This window comes from Lytechinus pictus, chromosome 8 (genome assembly GCF_037042905.1).
Source record: "Lytechinus pictus isolate F3 Inbred chromosome 8, Lp3.0, whole genome shotgun sequence".
Lineage (NCBI taxonomy): Eukaryota > Metazoa > Echinodermata > Echinoidea > Temnopleuroida > Toxopneustidae > Lytechinus > Lytechinus pictus.
The window spans coordinates 28,998,615-29,017,033 of NC_087252.1; the positions used below are offsets into that span (position 1 = coordinate 28,998,615).

The 18,419-nt window shown below is 36.8% G+C and overlaps 1 protein-coding gene across 1 annotated transcript; it reads left to right on the forward strand.

Annotated features, from left to right (window-relative positions):
* The first annotated feature begins 3,918 nt into the window (after positions 1 to 3,918).
* On the forward strand, positions 3,919 to 14,699 carry LOC129266152 (zinc finger protein 729-like). Its single transcript, XM_064103899.1, has 3 exons — positions 3,919 to 3,987; positions 8,288 to 8,392; positions 9,034 to 14,699. The coding sequence occupies exon 3, from the start codon at positions 9,594 to 9,596 to the stop codon at positions 13,071 to 13,073; it is 3,480 nt and encodes a 1,159-aa protein (XP_063959969.1). The 5' UTR covers positions 3,919 to 3,987; positions 8,288 to 8,392; positions 9,034 to 9,593; the 3' UTR covers positions 13,074 to 14,699.
* The last annotated feature ends 3,720 nt before the right edge of the window (positions 14,700 to 18,419 follow it).

Here is an 18,419-nt window from a genome sequence, read left to right on the forward strand (position 1 = left end):
ATAAAGTGATGTGGTAGAGATAGACCGCTGCTATATCACTGTTTTTCAATTCAATTCAATGTTTTATTCAATTACAATAAAAATCAACACAAAGTATAGATAAAGTAATAGCAAATACAATGTTTGTTTATTTATTTTCCGATTATTAAAAAAACACAATACATAAATATATATAACATAAATGGCATCAATTGAAATGAATTGCAAATATGTTGAGTAGATAAAATGAATAAAATAATAGAAAGGATTGCCCATTTCAGAGTCATTGACATAATTACTCTGTTCTTCCATGGGGTCCATATGTACATCACAGGGAAGGATCCAGTATTTTCCAAAAAGGGGGGGGCACATTTTTCCAGGGAAAATTTTGACAAGAAAAAAAAGAATGGTTTTTAACCCAAAATCAATGATATTTCGTTTTATGGAATTTTTACATTACACATTTTAATTTTGCTTCACAAGGGGGGGGGGTGGGGCATGGGTCGGCTGTGCCCCCCCCCCCCCTCCCCCCTGGATCCGCCACTGGTACAACAATAAGGCAAGAAAAGTGTAAGATAAAACGAGAATAAACATATACAAATGGTAATAAAAAGATACAGTATTATTAGAACTGGGTGATCATAAAAACCTATCAAGGTTTGTCCAGATAACCACCCTCATATAAATAAAATAAGTCACATTAAAATGGCAAATGCATTATAAATGCTAATCTAGGTGCCAAAATAAAAATAGATAATTGAGATCATTTGATATTTACACTATAAATATATATAGGCTGAAACACAGTAAACCCGACAAACCCAACACATAAACACACAAGGGCAGTAAAAATCCTTGCTTTCACACACCATGATTATCGTTGAATATATATAATTTCAATTTCTTGCTAAAAACATTCGTTGAACAAATTGATCTTATTTCTATTGGAAGATTTTTTCCAAACGGCTTGAATACAGTGTCTAAAAGAGATACAGTAATACATATAACTTTAATTTACAGTCCATTAGTGATATCTATTATCACTTACGGACTGTAACTCATATTTTGTTATCTGGGCTCTTTTTCAGTAGTCTGTCTCTTCAACTTATCCTTTCTTTAAAGGTGGACAACCTAACAACCATCGGCGGCGGAAGTAAAAAAAATTAGAGGGGTCCACCTGAAATTTGAAATTTTTGGATGGACACAGGTAAAAAATTGGACAAGCAAAAAAAAAGAGGTCTGCAACAAAAATTTAAGGGGGGACCACAGAACTTTAAGGGGGGGTCGCGATCGAATTTAGGCCGGGGGGACGCAGGAAAAAAAATTGACAATAAAAAAAAAGGTAATCAACATAAATTTTAGAGGGGATCCGTCGCCCCCCACCTCAAATTTAGGGGGGACAGGACCCCCGTCCCCCACCCCCCGCTTCCGCCGCCTATGCTAACAACTGTTTTCCTTGGGATTTCCTTGAATATGATAATTAGAGGGTCTTAATTGAGAATGATCTTAGAGCACTTTGGTTCATTATCATGATTGGTGTATCTAGATTATACAACAAAGGTAGGGGTGTCTAGCCGGGACGGGGGGCTCCGCTGAACCATGCCATTTTCCAACAGCATAAAAAAAATTAGATAAAAAATCGGGACAAAGAAAAAAAAGGGGAGGTAAGCAAATGAGGAAACAGTGAATGGAACAAATAAGGGGAAGCGAACCATTTTAAATTTTAAAAGACTTTCAGGTCATAAAATGAACAAAATAGCTCGTTCTTTGCGATGCGATACAGCCATATAGGCTTACAGTACCCTGGGGGGTGTTTCATAAAGCTGTTTGTAAAGTTACGCACAACTTTACGCACGACTGGAACTTGTTCTTATAGGTCATATATCAATTATACAGGGATATCATTTATCGCAAGAAAGGATCACCAGTCGTGCATAAAGTCATTCGTATCTTACGAACAGCTTTATGAAACACCCACCTGGATTGAGATAATCTGCTAAAGATTGCAATAAAAAACATTCAGCTCGCGCTTCGCGCTGGCATAATTATCATTTACTATAGCGAAGACATCCGTCCTTTTCTTGTTTTATAAAGTGAATAGAATGACCAGTTTAGGTCTAAGCCTATATAGACAAAGCTCACGCTCGTATAATTAATTTAGATACCAATAAACTCTCCTCGATCTCTGAACCCCCCCCCCCCCCCTTAGCTAGGGAGCGCGCAAAGCGCGCCCTGTAAGTGTTGGCACCGCGCTTCACGTGCAAACACTTGAGAAAGGAACTCCTTATGAGATATAGGCCTCTTACAGAGAAGATGAAGGTCAACGCCTATAGTCTAATCTCTGTACTTTTTTGGTACCTCAAAAGCCATTATTTTTTTCAATAGCCATGCTCTGTTTGTTCGCTTTATTTTGTTTTAAAAATTGGTTACATGACTGCCTACCAAACTAACAAAAACTAAATAAATGGCAAATTTGTTATAGCTAAAAAGAAAAAAAAATAGCAATTATCAACTCATCACGAATTACCGCCCCCCCCCCTACTCTCAATGAAATAAATTAATCGGTAACCCAAGGGGTAGATATATCATTGCTGCTCGAACCCCCACCGTTGCGCCCACTAGAAAATCAATTATATGGGAAATAACAAGCCTTTATTCATGCTTAAATATATACCTTAGAAAAAAATAATTTATGACATTTATTCATTAACAGTTTCATATATATGCCTGTCATTTGTTATTTATAGGCCTATATATCGGCGTAATTATTTGTACTGCATGAATAAGGAAAAGAAAATAAATATTTCATCGTTTCTTGTAAATAAAGTATCAATTATATCGAAATATCTATTTGTCAGGGACTAAGTGAACAGCTTTTTAAAATAAAACGTGAAAATAGTAGCCGTGTACTTTCTCATCTTGTTGTTTCCATTCAAACTAGAAGAAATGGGATAGTTTATTGGACATAGCACGCAGAGTTGACCAACTATATTACACCTTCACTATCGGTGTATGATCAATAGTATAGGCCTATATTGACTGCATTATGATAATTATGTCATATTGGAATTACATAATTTCAATTGATAAACTCTGCAACTAGCCTTGCGGCAACTTGTCCACGCATGTATACTAGCCGTAGGTTTCATGATGACAGAGTTCCCCTCTATATTGTATTATTATATGCCTATTCCTGTACATATATATATATTTAATTGTTTTTGTCTTTGCTGCTTTCTAAGCGCCTTGGGCATTTTATTCAAATGGAAAAGACGGTATATCCGGCGGTATATAAATCTTAATTAGAGGATTATGTATTATGCACACTGCATCATTGGTGTAAACGTTTGTTCTTTTATGTGCACAGGGACCGTGTTCATTGTTAGCTGCCATAGCACCTGAAGCTTCATAGCCCAGAGCAACAAATAGACAAGGTTCTTATAATTTCAGAATAAAAAAAAAATACTATATACACGAAATAGCTATAAATCTTTATTTTTTTTATGAAGTATTGAAGTTACAATGAGGGATTCATCTCCAATTTCAGCATCCCGCACTCTGATCTCTCGGTCAGAAACCAATCAAGTTTCCCATTTTGGCCTCAAAGGGAAAAAATGCCCCGCCCCCCGGCCCGAAATGATTAAGAGTGGCCATAAACGAGCCTTGAAAGATAATGCATAGCTACTGCATGCATGGACTGGCTCTCAGCAGTCGCTTGAATGGAATAATGAAATTGTACTGGGCTACTAGTTATTTTTAGGCCTGTTTTTCCTCTTGACCCCCCCCCCCCCATCCGGTACCCCTGCGTGCGCCAACCCTCCACCAAATGCCCAGACCCCTCCACCAAATGCCCAGCCCCTCCCCCGTCTTTTTCCGGGTTTAACACACACAGACGTAGACACACACAAGATCCCCCATTAGCATATTATGAATTAAACATGATCTTTTGGCGATCATATCAGTGGCCTGGTATCAGAGGTGCGCGATGTTCACGACTCCTTCTCCTTGGTAAGTTTACCTTTAAAAAATACTTGAAATAAGCAGTAATCGTCAAAAGCATTATCATCAACATGCTATATTTATTGCAAAGTAGTAAATGTGTGATTCCATAGTCGATGTTAATGTTTTGTTGTGTAATTTTGTTGCGTTATGTTTTGGTGCTCGTCCGGTCACGGACTCCTCTTTCTGATCTGTGGTATTTATGCATGCGGGAATCCGCCTGCATCCCTGGGTGTTTGTGCGAGCGTGGTGTTGGTGGTGGTTGTGATGGCTTTTCGCGGGCAATCGGGCCACGAGTTTGTAGGTGCGGGGGGATATCGGGGAAGGAGTCTCTGTACACCGTGCACGGCTGGATGCACAAATCAACAATGGATGCACCAAAGTACAATGGCAAAGTTGGGGAACAAGCTCTATTGCAAACAAAAGGGCATGCACCCATCTCATTCTAGGTGTACGTTGTGTGCCCCTTACCTTCAATGTCCATGAAATGTATTCAATAATCAAGAATGATATTCCTCCTACTAGTACTATAGTATAGGCCAGGGCCATGGCAGTGACATCTAAAATTGACTGCGAGATCAGAATCAGCCAGTTTTGGTACTAGCGCACATTAGTTTGCGTGAATAAATCCAAAGCTTGTGCCTGAGACTTCAAATGTTTCTCATATATACACTGTATTGATCCTTGCAGTGGTGATGCAAAAATTTAGTGTTTAACATTTTTAATTAAATGAAGATCAATTGCTCCTAAGTCGTATTATTTGAAATTATCAGACATATATATAAACATGATCAGGAATTTGGATGTCTCATTTTTTTCGCTCAAGCGCCTTTCACATTCTCAAGGAGGCAAATGTTGATCGTAATAAGAGTTGTTACTTCTTTTTCTCTGACAATTAATTGATTAAGATTTTGTGTGGAGGTCTGAACTTAATTTAAAATTATGTGATTGGTTTTTTTCACAAATTGAAAATTCAAGGTGTATCAGCCCTCTTGATCTAGATTTTGTTTTATGAAAGTTGAAATATTTTATCAGTTGTTTGTTTTAAGAGTAAAATATCCACCACATGTAGTTATCATGATTAGCTTTAATTTTTTTAATTTTATTTTTTTAAACAAACAAACAAGTGCACACCAAGTTACCAATAATGCATATAGCATTTCCATTTATTTGAAAGCAGGATAAAAGAGCATTACACATTAAATGCCTTGCTCACGGGCATAGGTGGCGGGTGCCGTGGCCGGGGATCGAACCCCACCCACTGGGCAATTTGTTACCGATTACCAATTTTACCGGTTATTACCGGTAATATCACCCGGAAATTTGAGTAACACCAAATATTACCGTTATTACCATGTTATTACCGAAATTATAATTCCTGTTGATACCTGTTACTGTTATCACCCTGATGAAACCTACATTTACCTAGTTACAACAGGGTGATGAGGGGTAATAAGGGTAATGTTGAATGACTTTGATTGGTTATAACATTGCAAACTTTAGTAATAAGAGCAATCTTACAGCAATCCCAGCGAAATTTTCAAAGTCCAAAAAATTACTGTTATCACCCTGATGAAACCAACATTTTACCCAGTTACAAACAGGTTGATAAGGGGTAATGGGTAATGTTGAAACGCTTCCATTCCCAGACAGCAAAGTATCTGGATCACATACGGTTTTTATCTGGGATATCTGGGTCCCATATGGGCCCACATGGAACCCAGATGAAAACATATACTTGAACCCACATGGTGCCCAGATAGGACTCAGATGGAAACGAGACCTCCAACCCATGCAGAACCCATTAATATTGGGTAAATGGAGTAATATCAGATGGTAATATCAGGAAAATGCTGGGAATATTAGTTACTCATGAATATTCATTACTACAATAAATGGCCAAAATTTTAGCTAATATAGCTGTAATAATTAATGTGTTTATGTTTATGCAATTATTCCACCCAGAAAATTTTCAGAAAAATGTGTAGTTTATATATCATATTAGTCATAATCATGACATTAATTTTAGAAAAATGTTTTAGGGTTGAATAATTGTTAACCATAATTTGTCAAGTGTTGTAAACTCGCTCAATATATAGAAGTAAATGACAGGGTTTGGTGGATAGGTGTAGGATAGGATTAGGATTAGAATGTAGGATTTTAGGATAGGATAAGATGATATGGCTTAGAGTATGGAGTTGTAAAAATGTGCTTCAATGACCCTAATGACACTAATTGTTTTTTTAATGAGCCGACATTAATTGGGTAATATTGGGTAAACAGAGTAATATGAGATGGTGATATCATTAAAATGCTGGAAATAGTAGTTACATCATACTGAGAAATATTGGGTAAATGGAGTAATATCAGGTCCAGGTAATAAGAGGGAAGGATTGGTCTACTATTTCCCTGTTATTACCCACTGTTGTTACCGTAGTAATATCCATGTTATTACCTGTTACAACCCGGGTAATGTCAGGTAAAATGCCCAGTGGGCAGACTTTTTATGTATAGCCAGGCGCCTTAGACCACTCGGCCACGGCACCTCCACTAATGAATGCAAATTGTGATTACATTGCATTTTAACCCTTTTTAATTGGCCTATTTCAGTGAAGTGTCCAGTGCTTTCATGCTAATAAACTGTATATGAATTTTTTTTTGGTCTTTAAATCACTTTAAAGAGGAAGTTTAATGACAAAAATTATAAATAAAAATAGAAAAAATATCTAAGATACATTTTTGAAGGAAACTAAATGGGAAGCTCACTCTCAATGCTATTATTAATATTATTATTATTAGTAGTATTATCATTATTATTATTATTATTACTATTAAGGTTGAGGAAAATCCAAAGATTTTAAGAGTTATCAGAGTTCAAATTTTTTATTTGTGATGTCATACATGTAATGATGTATGCAAGCAGCCTCCCATGTATCATGAATTATAAACATCAGTGAAATGCCATTTTCTCATGAACTTGAAAATGGATTTTCTTGTACCTTCATTATATCAGCAGACAAATTATTTTCACACTCGGTTTTGAAAGAAGAAAATTTTTAGTCATCACGAACCATTTAAAAATTGAAATTTAAACACTTTATATGGGGCAGCTGCTCATATACATGTATGACGTCACTAATTGAAATCTTAAATTTCAAATTACTTTCTTAATCTTTGTTAGATTTACCTCGTAACCTCCAATTTTTTTTCTGGTATTGCAATAAAATTTTTCGTCAGGGTGAACTTCCCCTTTACAGTGAGTAGATGCATTTCATTGTTATTGTAAAAACCTTCAAGTTTTAGAAATTGTTTTTGCAATGTTTGTTTGGGAATAATTGGGATCCTTTTGCGCGATCATAACCAGCATCTTTTAAAGAGCAAAAGTAAAATTTATTTTATTTTTATTTGTGGTTGAAAATAAAATTTGCATCAATCAATTAATCTTGCACCAAAATGTTGTTGAATTGGCAATTTTGGAATTGATAATGTGTGCATTGTAGCAGTGTGTCAGATAATACAGATTTTCACAAAAAATGGTCTAAAATATGTGCCAGACTTTAAAATAAGCAACAGTCATCAAACTTTATGTGGTTTAGTCCTGAAATTTGTCAAGGGGGGTTAATTGACTTAAATCACAGTAAAGCAAAAAGAGCATTGATGTGAAAAAAATCCATTGAGAATGAATGCTTGAGAAATGACAAAAAATATTTGGTCTTTTGAAAAATGCAGACTTAAATCCTCACCAGTCTTATAACTGGGCGTTGTGGCGTGCGCCTGTAATCCAAGCTATGTGGGGAAGTTACAAATTGATGCAGAGGTTCGAGGTTCGAGCCCTGGTCACGTCTTTCGGATGGTGACGTTAAAGGTCGGTCCCAGACGTAAATAATCATATCTGATTGATACACGTCTGACAAAACTCAAACACACACACACACACATTATAAAGAATTTGAGTGTAGTAGGCCTACAGGTAGTACCCGGGGCTGTACTTTTCTCCGATTGGGGCGTCCATCCACCCATCCTATTGTCATTCTTAGTGTGATAACTGAAGAATCTTTCAGATTTAAACATCAGATTTGTGAAAGGGTGATGATCCGGTTATATACCGAAGTCTTAAGAGAAAAATATCATAGGGTTGATCTTCAAAAACGTGGCTGATGGACGGGAGTGAGGATAATCTCAAGTTCAAGGGATATAGGTCACAGAGGTGATGGAAGAAGTCTTGTTCAATTTATTTTTAATTGTTCAATTTCAGTCATTTTATTTCTTGTAAATATTTCCTGTACATTCTCTTTGATTCAATCTCTAGGTTCTGACCTTGGCAAAGAGGCTATTGGCAACATAGTTATGTGATGGGACTAACAGCAGCAAAGGAGTCTCTTGCGGATTTTCAAGATTCAATTCACGTTGCCTGGTATGTGGTTGCACTAGCCTTGTGTGCTTTTGTACTTCCATGACCTATCAAAAACATGATTTTCAAGCTAAAATTCACAAATGTGTGAAATTTCATATTTTTTTCACTGATTCTGGTCAGTTTTGATCTAGTTTAAAGTCTGTTACAAGTTTTGTTGAAAAGACAGACAAAGGTTCAAAATAAGTAGACAATAAATGCTGCTAAATTATGAGGATTTTATTTTGAAACTGCATTCATTTCTGTTCGTTGTATAATACAAAGATTATCTTAGACAAAATAAGCCAATTTTGATGTTATTTTACTCCAAATAAAAAAAGTAGTACTTTAGACCAATTATTTTAGGAAAAAATAATGATTCATTCTTGGAGATTTGATCACATTGATATTGTGTCAATTTTCGTTGTGAACAGGCAGTCAATAGTCAAGATTGCAACCCTCACCCCACCCACTCATTTTTTCCAATTCTTTTCTAGGCCTCAAAATAGCCTCGTCATTCTGGATTGTATTCCAACAACATCTTGGTTCATTTGAATCAAATAAATAGAGGAATTTTCTTTAGTTAATGATGAATAGATTCTTTACGAATTTATAAATGAATGTGTGAATAAATGTTCTCTTTGATCTATTTACCACCATTACAGTTCTACCATCAGCCCGGCAGCCAGTAGTGGCCCTAGAAGGAAGCCAGCATTGACCATATATGGCAGCTTGTAGTGACCATATAGGAGGCTGCTCGCTGTTACCCCCCGACTTATCAGATCCAAGAGTCGGCTTCCAACCAGGCCCACACTGGAAAATCCATGGCAGGGTATGCCTTCAAAAATAAGTGCCTTCTTCTTGAAAGAAAAGAACAAATCAAAACAGTCACCTTGAAATTCTGTGTTCCTCTTCTAACCTCCTGTAATGGTGTCTTGGTTGCAGAGGTCTATTACGAGTGAAAACGATCATCAGGAGCATGCAGGAAAAAATATCAGTATCTGTGCCATTTAAGAAAGTTTATATTATGCTATTTGAAATGAATTTGTAACCATTTTAAGTTAAACAAATTAATCTGTATCAGTACTTGAAAGTTTTGAGTTACCGGTAAGCTGAACAAAGATGTTCAGTCATTGCTATATATATTTATATTTTTGAAACCTCGAATGCTGAGTACTATATTGAGTTTGCTATTTTTTTTTTAAATTTGTGATGATCTGGAAAGATGTCCTTGTCATCGGGAAGATCCAATGTCTGTAGCACTTGTGGCAAGTGCTTCAAGCGCCTTGCAGCCTTAGAGAACCATGAAAGATTGGCACATCCGAAGGATGAGAGCCTCATCAAAGCTAAGTGTCAAGAGAGGATGGTACCTATGAAGAAAGCAGATGCGAAAAATCCTAAAAAGAAGATCCTCAAGAAGAAAGAATATCTCTCCGGAAAGGGTACCCTTTGTAGCCATGATCTTCTGCCTCTACAAGGACATGAGAGCCAGAGTAGTATCCTGGTTCAACAGGGCTTACCCGGAGGAGTTAGTTTAGCCACAACCAAAGCAGTCATCGGGACATTGTCACAGCGAGGAATAGAAATTCCCAGTTTTCAAACAGGGTTGAAAATACCTCAAAGTAATTCCAACGGTATTAATCATCACACTCCACTTCCAGAGAAATCAACTAGTAGCAACAATCGACTGAGTCATCAAGCAAGGCTTCCGAAGTATCTGAATATCACTCAGAATGTCACTCATGGAACATACAGCTGCGCTGATTGCACGGTCTGTGTTGATAGCATAGATTGCCTGTTCGGCCATGACTGCAGTGTACCAAGCAGCAGAGATTCATCAGAAACCTCTTGTAAAGAATGCGGGTCTGACACAGTCTGTTCTTGCAGCAAGCGTGAGTTTCAACTTGTAGTTAGAGAAAAAGATCCATGTTGTAACCTATGTGGGAGGGTATTCTTTAATGAGTTGGCCAAGAAGCAACATGCATGTGCAGGTATTGAGAATACTAAATGTAAGAATAATTTCCCCAGTGTTATTGCCAAGGAACATCATGACGGTCTTCAAAGTGCTTCAAGGGAGTTGTCAAACCCTGCAGGGGAACAGTTTGGTCAACATTTCAAACATGAACCCAGCTTAGATCAGTCTAAGAAACTCCATGCAGTGAAAAGTGAAGTCAAGCTTCCAAATGACAGTGTCAGGTGCCCGTATTGTAAAAAACTCTTCCGGAATGATCTTTACCTCAATGACCACATGCTCTCTCACAGTGAGCTCCAGAAGTTTGATTGTTTCTATTGTCGCCAGCTCTTCCCAACAGGTGCCGCTCTGAAAACACACATAGAGGCCTTTCACAGCCAACACTCGCAGGAGACATTACAAGGACAAGAAGCTGCTGGCGTTATATTTACAGACACTGGACCGAGATGGAAGTGTTCCTTATGCCCCAAAGTATTTTCCTGTAAGAGTAACAGACGGAGACATCAAATGTGGCATTTCGGCATCAGACCCCATTCTTGTGAATTTTGTGGGGCTGCATTTCGCCAGCGTTGGCAGCTCCAAGCCCATATGAAGACAAAGCGATGCCAGGCTAACAGAGCAAAGACTAAAGTTGCACTTCCACGACTCACCAATGCTACTACTAATCATTCTCAAACTTCTGATCATAATAAACAAAAGGTTTTCTATGATGAGACTGAAGAAGGAGAGGTACATTTAACAGGTAATGTTATCACAGAATCTGTTTCTAAGAGAATCTCCAGTGGTCAATCCCAGGTAAGCCCTACACCTGCAAGTCAGGCTCCACTTCAAGAGCTTGCTGCTATTCCTACTTCAAGTCTTTCATCATCCATTTCGCACAATCCTGTGACTACCAAGTGCCTTGCTCAACCTGTGTTAGAAAACTTTCCCGAAGATAGACCGTTAGACCTGACAAGACTACCAAGCTTAGATCCAGAGCTAGGAGAAACCAAGTCGTTTATTTGCCAAGAATGTGGGAAAACCTGCAAGAGCAATCGAAACCTCATGATTCACAGTCGTATCCATACAGGGGAGAGACCATACTCTTGCAGTATGTGCAGCTTGACTTTTCGGCAGTCCCATCACAGGAAGGCTCACATGCTCTCCCGACACGGAGTGTATCATCCAATCCAGAAAGCAACCAGGAAGAAAGAGATAGTGGTTATGACAGAGGAAGGAATGAGATACAAGTGTCATTACTGCAGCAAAGAACTGATGTCAAGGTCTGGAAGGCGCAAACATGAGAGATGGCATCTTGGATTGAGACCCCACAAGTGCAACAACTGCGGGAATACATTCAAGCAACTGCAGCATCTCAAGAAGCATCAGATGTCATCAAAGTGTAGGGTAGTGCAGATGAAGTTGATAGAAAGCAAAGATAAGAAAGCCGATGATGTTAACAGCAATGATAGGATTGGTCCTCTAACCTCTTGGCATATGATGCAGGTTTTGGCAGAAAATCATCGCAAGAAGAAGGCTCTGGCTCCTAGTGATGAACCTTCCTTATCCTCAGAAAGTGAAGCACTCCAGATTATGGATGTTCCAAGTGCTGTAGGGCTTATTAGCACGGAACAGTTGAAAGCCAAAGAAAAGGCCAAGAAACTGGCAGACGATGCCAGCAAAAATGACGAAAATGACAATGTCGTTCACTCTCCTGCACTTGGTGAGTGTTTAGAGGAGATTGGAAACATTACGGAAGAAGAAAGAGAAGAACCAGAAAGAGTTGGAAGATATGCCCTAGAAAACGATGAACAGGATTTTCTGGGTCCTTCCATCAAGGAAGAAGTGTTTTCTGACATCGAAGAAGGAGAGATTGTTGATGAGAATGGGCATGCGTCTTACCAAAATTGTGGACCCACTGGGAATTTCCAGCAATGCCAAGACTTTGAAGCTGGAAGTAGTAATGTCCTCCCCTTGAACCTGACAAATCCTAATAATATGGATTATGGTTATGATGATCCTGAAACGCCTTTCCAGGTTCAATGTCATATCTGTGGTCAGTATTACAAGACGAGGCAGAACTTGAGCATTCACATGCGAATCCATACGGGTGAGCGCCCTCACTCCTGCTCCATCTGCTTTAAGAAATTCATCCAACCCCATCACCTGAAAGCCCACCTGAAGTCAAAACACGACATCGTCATGGTAACCCCAAGCAGGCCAATCAGACAAGAAGAGATCATCATGACCCAAGAAGGGATCCGCTACAAGTGCCAGTACTGCCCCAAGCTCTTGTCCTCTAAGAATGGTCGCCAGAAGCACGAGCGATGGCACCTGGGATTGAGACCACACAAGTGTGATGCATGTGGGAAGGCATTCAAACAGAGTCACCATCTCAAGAGGCACAAGGCAGGATCTGCCTGCATCCCCCTGGACAAACAACCTATCAAACAAGAGAATCCGTCCCCTGAGAAGCCACCTTTACCTCAGTCACCTCCTAACCACCAGTCTTCTCCTCGGACAGCTATGTCACTAGTTCGCGTAGCTCTACCAACTCTGCCCAAAGACTCTGCAGTTACAGAAGCACTTCCTGGGCAGTTACCATCAGAAAGAATCCCTAATAACTTTGAAACAGCACAGGAGATTCCTCCTCAGGGTTACAGGGGTGCAACTCCAGAGTCTGTTGAGGACATGACACCTCAAGACCTCTCTATGCCTTCAACTAAATTGATAGATCTGCACTGTTATGAGTGATCTCAGCGACAAATCTTACCAAATTAGCCAGTGAAAGCTACAAACTGTCACACACTACCTACCAAATTGCCAATTTGAAATTTACAACATATTAAGGATCTTGGTTTTCAGACTTTCAACATCTTTTTTTTTCTCCTAATTTGTTTCATGCATCATATCAATCATTTGTTGGGTTTCCCCTTATAACATCTGAATCACCAACCGAATGATGTATGTTCCTGATAATTTTCAATGGGCTAAAGTTGTGGGTAAAAACTGTTTTAAAGACTTTATATTACCCTAATTCTTAAAAAAAACTTCCAAGGGAAAAGAAATTGACGAGGCTGCACACTTTTTGTTACAAAGGCGAAGTATTTTATTGATATCAGTAGGTAGTGGGTATAGGGTACAGAAATTCAGGTCTTTCTCTTTTTAATAGTGCCTTTGCTGCAGGGAAGTTTTCTTGAAGCTCTGTGGTTTTTTTGTCTGTGTAGAATAGGGAAAGTAAGGAAGGGGAGGAGGAGAAAATAAGGTGCGATTTCTTTAGGATATACCTAAATTGGAGTCTTAATTTTGATGAGGATATCATCATGAGGTTTTTTGTGGTCATAAAATATATTGAAAGCACTTTACAACAGTGCTTATCAAGACTGGTATTACATTATGCATTGACCAGTTGTTAAAATTTATGGTGAATTTTCATAAACTTTTTTGATTGCATAGGGCTACTTCTCCAAAAACGTGATTGTAGATATCCGATTCCTCTTTTCTTTTCTTTTCTTGAGAAGAGCTTGTCATTTTAGTTGGTTTCTATTCAATGGTCTATGGCATTGATCAATAATGAAATATAAAAGGCTGCTCATTTACGCTGTTGTCAAAACTCTGAACTCTATCTATTTTGAAGTGTTGTTACAAGTTATAATCTAAATTATATTTTTCCTTTTCCATTTTCCATACCAAATTCAATATTACATCATGTAATAAACTAATGTATTCCATGTGCTTCCTGTGTATTATAGGCCTATACATGTATATTGTACATATTACATGTATACTTAAAAATCTTGTACCTTAATAGGTGTTTCGGCCTTTTTCAATTTATTGAATAGCATATTTCAGATTATATCTATAGATAATTCAGAAAAATCTACCCAAAGACAAAGTTATAAGTACTATCAAATATACAGAATTCATAGGAGTAATTGAAATGAATGCATCGTCAAATTCTATTTTTGTATTGTAAAGATTGTACAGTACTGCCCTTGGTGTGGCAATTTACGCCATTTATATTTCTGTACAGTGATTCGTACTGTATATAGTATTTTCCTACTTAGGACTTTCTTCAAGATTCTCCTTTTCAAAAAGCCTATACTATGTGCTTATATTCTATGCAATTTCCTTATACATGTACATGTACATTGCAAACCTTTTGACAGTTCAAGGGTTTTATTTTCAATTGGTCTTATACCAATTCATACAAAATTTTACCAACTTGTCTGCTATCGTTTGGTCTACCATCAGTTCTTCCACTTTCCACATGGTCTAATTGCCATTTTGTCCATTCACCATGTTGTCTAGATACCAGTTGGTCCAATAGCCATTTCGTCCATGTACCATTGGTCTAATTGGAGTAAGTGTTAATTGGGCAAAATGAATGAAAATAAATGGATATTAGACCAACTTCTTGTGAGACGAAATAGTCATACATACATGTAGACAAACCAGATTAGATGAAGTGGTGATTTGATCAAATGGTTTACGGACCAAATAGTTGTTAGACGAACTGTTGATGGATGGAATGGCATTAGACTGAAATGATGAGTGGATGAATTGGCAGTAGACAAAATGGCAATTTACTAATCAAAGCTGCTAATCCAAGAGTCTTGGAACTGTGGTGATTACTGTACTGTACTGTACATATAGATTATCAGGAAATTTGAAAATTTGATTAACTTGCCTGCTTCAATGTACTAGTACTATGTGTATACATGTAATGGGCGGTTCCATGATACGAACGGGACATTTCGACAACAATTTCTAGTCTCGTAGCAGATTGCTTGAGCAATAGAAAATTATTTTTTGTCAACAATGAAGTTATAGTGGGTAGTCATCTGAAAAACTGATTACCAACAAAAAATATTTGATTATGGGTGAATTGAATGTGAAAATGTTGCGTGTCGTACGGGACTCAGAAATGTCCCGTACGTACGACACGCAACATTTTCACCTATGGACACCATATTTGTCTTGTCACTTTTTCATATAACTTTCAAGTAGTACTTTATTATTACTACAAAACAAACTCAAGTTCCTTGTTTGTTTGGACAGTTAGTTAGAAAATGTTGTTAAAATGGCTGATTTTTCTAGCATGGAATCGCCCTAATGTCAAATGAGTAAACATAACAATTATAATCTTATAAAAGGGGATCTTGATGTTATATTGCGTTTCTAAATCTGAGGCATTCTTAAGTTTTCAGGTAGGACAGTGTATATTTTGTAATTATATACTCTGTGGGTCACTTTTATGAAGGAATGCTTTATGGAATTTCATATTTGGAAAAAAGTACTTTGCCTAATGTGCAAAATGTGTTTTGTTTGTAATCTCAAGCTGGAAATTCATTGTGTATAAGATACTTGTAATTGTCTTCATTTTTTTTTCTTTTTACATGTGAATTATTACATTTGTTCTGATTTCAAAAGTAGTACAAATTTCAAACCCGGGTTTGAAACTAATGTTGAACTTTTTATTTGTCTTTATTAATTAAGCAGAACTTAATTGTTTCCGTCATGAGGTTGTTGGGGGGGGGGGGTGAGAGAATGGAATTATGTCACTTGTACATTTACTCTCACTCATTGATTGATGATGATGATGATAACCAAATGATAAGAACAGGGAGCCAACTCGTCCACTCACCACATGGTCTACTTTCATTTAGCCTAATGCCATTCCGTCCATCAACATTTCATCTAATAATCATTTGGTCCATTAACCATTGGGTCCAATCATCACTTAGTCTAATTACCATTTCGTCTATGACCATTTCGTCTAATAACCGGTTGGTCTAATATCCATTTCATTTTCATTCATTTTGCACAATTAACACTGAAGTCCAATTAGACCAATGGTGGACTAAATGGCTATCGGATCAACTGGTTATTAGACGGAATGGCATTGGACTAAATGAAAGTAGACGATGTGGTGAGTGGACAAACTGATGATAGACCAAATGAGAGTAGACAAGTTGGCGATTGGACGAATTGGCATTAGACAAATTGGAAATAAACCGTTCACAGCACCTTGTCAACAGTCAGAGCTGTGGGAATTTCTGTGATCCCAAATGAGTCTAATTAGGCTGATTCACTTGTATAATGATGATGATATAAACGATAATACTGATAATACAATGTATTTTCAATAATAATGATAAAGATAATGTTTTTATAATGCTCATTCATTGCTGTGCTCAATTAACAGCTTTTTTTTCTAAACAGGAAGGTATATGAAGTTATTGTGAATTTGATGTAGTATTGTATGTAATATACTGAAATTGTACTTGAATTCATGTATTATGGAATTTTGAGAATATATATGCTGTAAACTGGTATTCATGGTATAGATAACATCTTTCATGTGTTTGATTTTCGGGAGCGATGTCACTTCATGTTCCCAAAATGCAATAATGTCAATTACAAGTTGACCAAAAGTTGATCATATCGATTATTCAAGTGACCTTGTTATCGTTATTCCAATATCTTTCATTTTGAAAATTCTATGTTGTTGAGTGATTTTGTTGTATAAATCAAATAATGCCTTTGAATCAAATGTTTCTTTCATGTATGTGTACCATTGATTGTTTTAAATGCATTTCACACAATTGAAAGCTGAGCTTTCATTTGTAAATATACAATGAATTGATGCCTAGTGCTCATTTGTTCTTGAAAGAAGAAGAAGAATAAAGGAGGTAAATGTAAGCCAAATATTCAGCTACAATAAAAAAAGCTATGATTTTGAAAAAGATGAGTTTTGTTTACATTTAGCATATCTGAGGGAATTTCAAACGGACCTAATTCATAACTAATTTAATTCTGGTTTGCAGGACATTTTCTCCTTACAAAAAAATGTGTAACTGTTTTGAAAAAAAAATAGGTGGGGTGAGGTAGTAAATACCTTACATATATATCATACTCTCTTTATTTTTTTATTATCCTTTTAGATAGTGTTATCAAAAGTGCAAATTAATCTTAATTAACTACTTCAACAATTCATAAGAGTGGTCCATTATTTCTTGGTAATACAAACTTAGTTCAATAATGTTCTAGTTATCTTAAAAAAACACATTGGCAACTTCTTAATCTATTTTAAAACTTCACTGTCATGTGTTATTTTTTAATTTGTTTGCTTTCACACAAATTATTGTATTGCTTATGTTAGTTACCATACTAAAATGTCTATCATTGTGCCTGTAAAGAAATTGAATTATGACTAATTCAAGCATGTGAGGTTTATGTTTAATTCAGAAAATCAAAATTGGGTATGTTGTATGTATAGATCTATGTAAATTGAGTTGTCAAGATAACCAGCAATTTACCGATGTACATATTTTTTCATTTGTTATTTCTCTGCCGATTAGGATACATATACGATAAATAATGCGCATTCAAGTCATAATAGCTTATATATACTGCAATGACCAGCTCTATTGGATTTTATTATTGAAAATCATTTGAACAATGGATGCGAAGATTACTGGATACCGTCACTTGAATTACATGTCTTTCAAAATGTATGCATGGTATTTGAATGATTTGAAATTGTGTAATTATTTACTGTTAATTTACGAGTACAGTGAAGTAGAAGTTTCAGTTTCTCTAATGGTTAATGTACAAGAAAATTTCTTGGGGAGGGGTAGACCAGGGCCCCGTTGTACAAAGAGTTACGATTGATCCGATCAATCGTAACTATGGAAAGCCAGCAAAGTCAACATATGAAATGCATGTTTGTTCAAAAAAAAATTCTAGATATGAATGCATATCCATAAATTCATTGATTTCTTGACAATTTGGGGTGTTCTCCTTTGATTACAAAGGACATTTTGCAAATTTCCTGTAGAAAAAATTATGACACTGATGGATTTCCATAGAGTTACGATTGATCGGATCAATTGTAACTCTTTGTACAATGGGGCCCTGGTGCCCGTCTTACAAAGAGTTATGATTGATCCAATCAATCGTAACTCTATGGAAATCCATCAATGTCATAATTTTTTCTACAGGAAATTTGCAAAATGTCCTTTGTAAACAAAGGAGATCAAACCACATTGTCAAGAAAACAATGAAGTTATGGATATACATTCATATCTAGAATTT

What these genes read in the sequence shown, in the direction of transcription:
- LOC129266152 (XM_064103899.1), top strand. Translation starts at nt 9,594, where the DNA reads ATGTCCTTGTCATCGGGAAGATCCAATGTCTGTAGCACTTGTGGCAAG.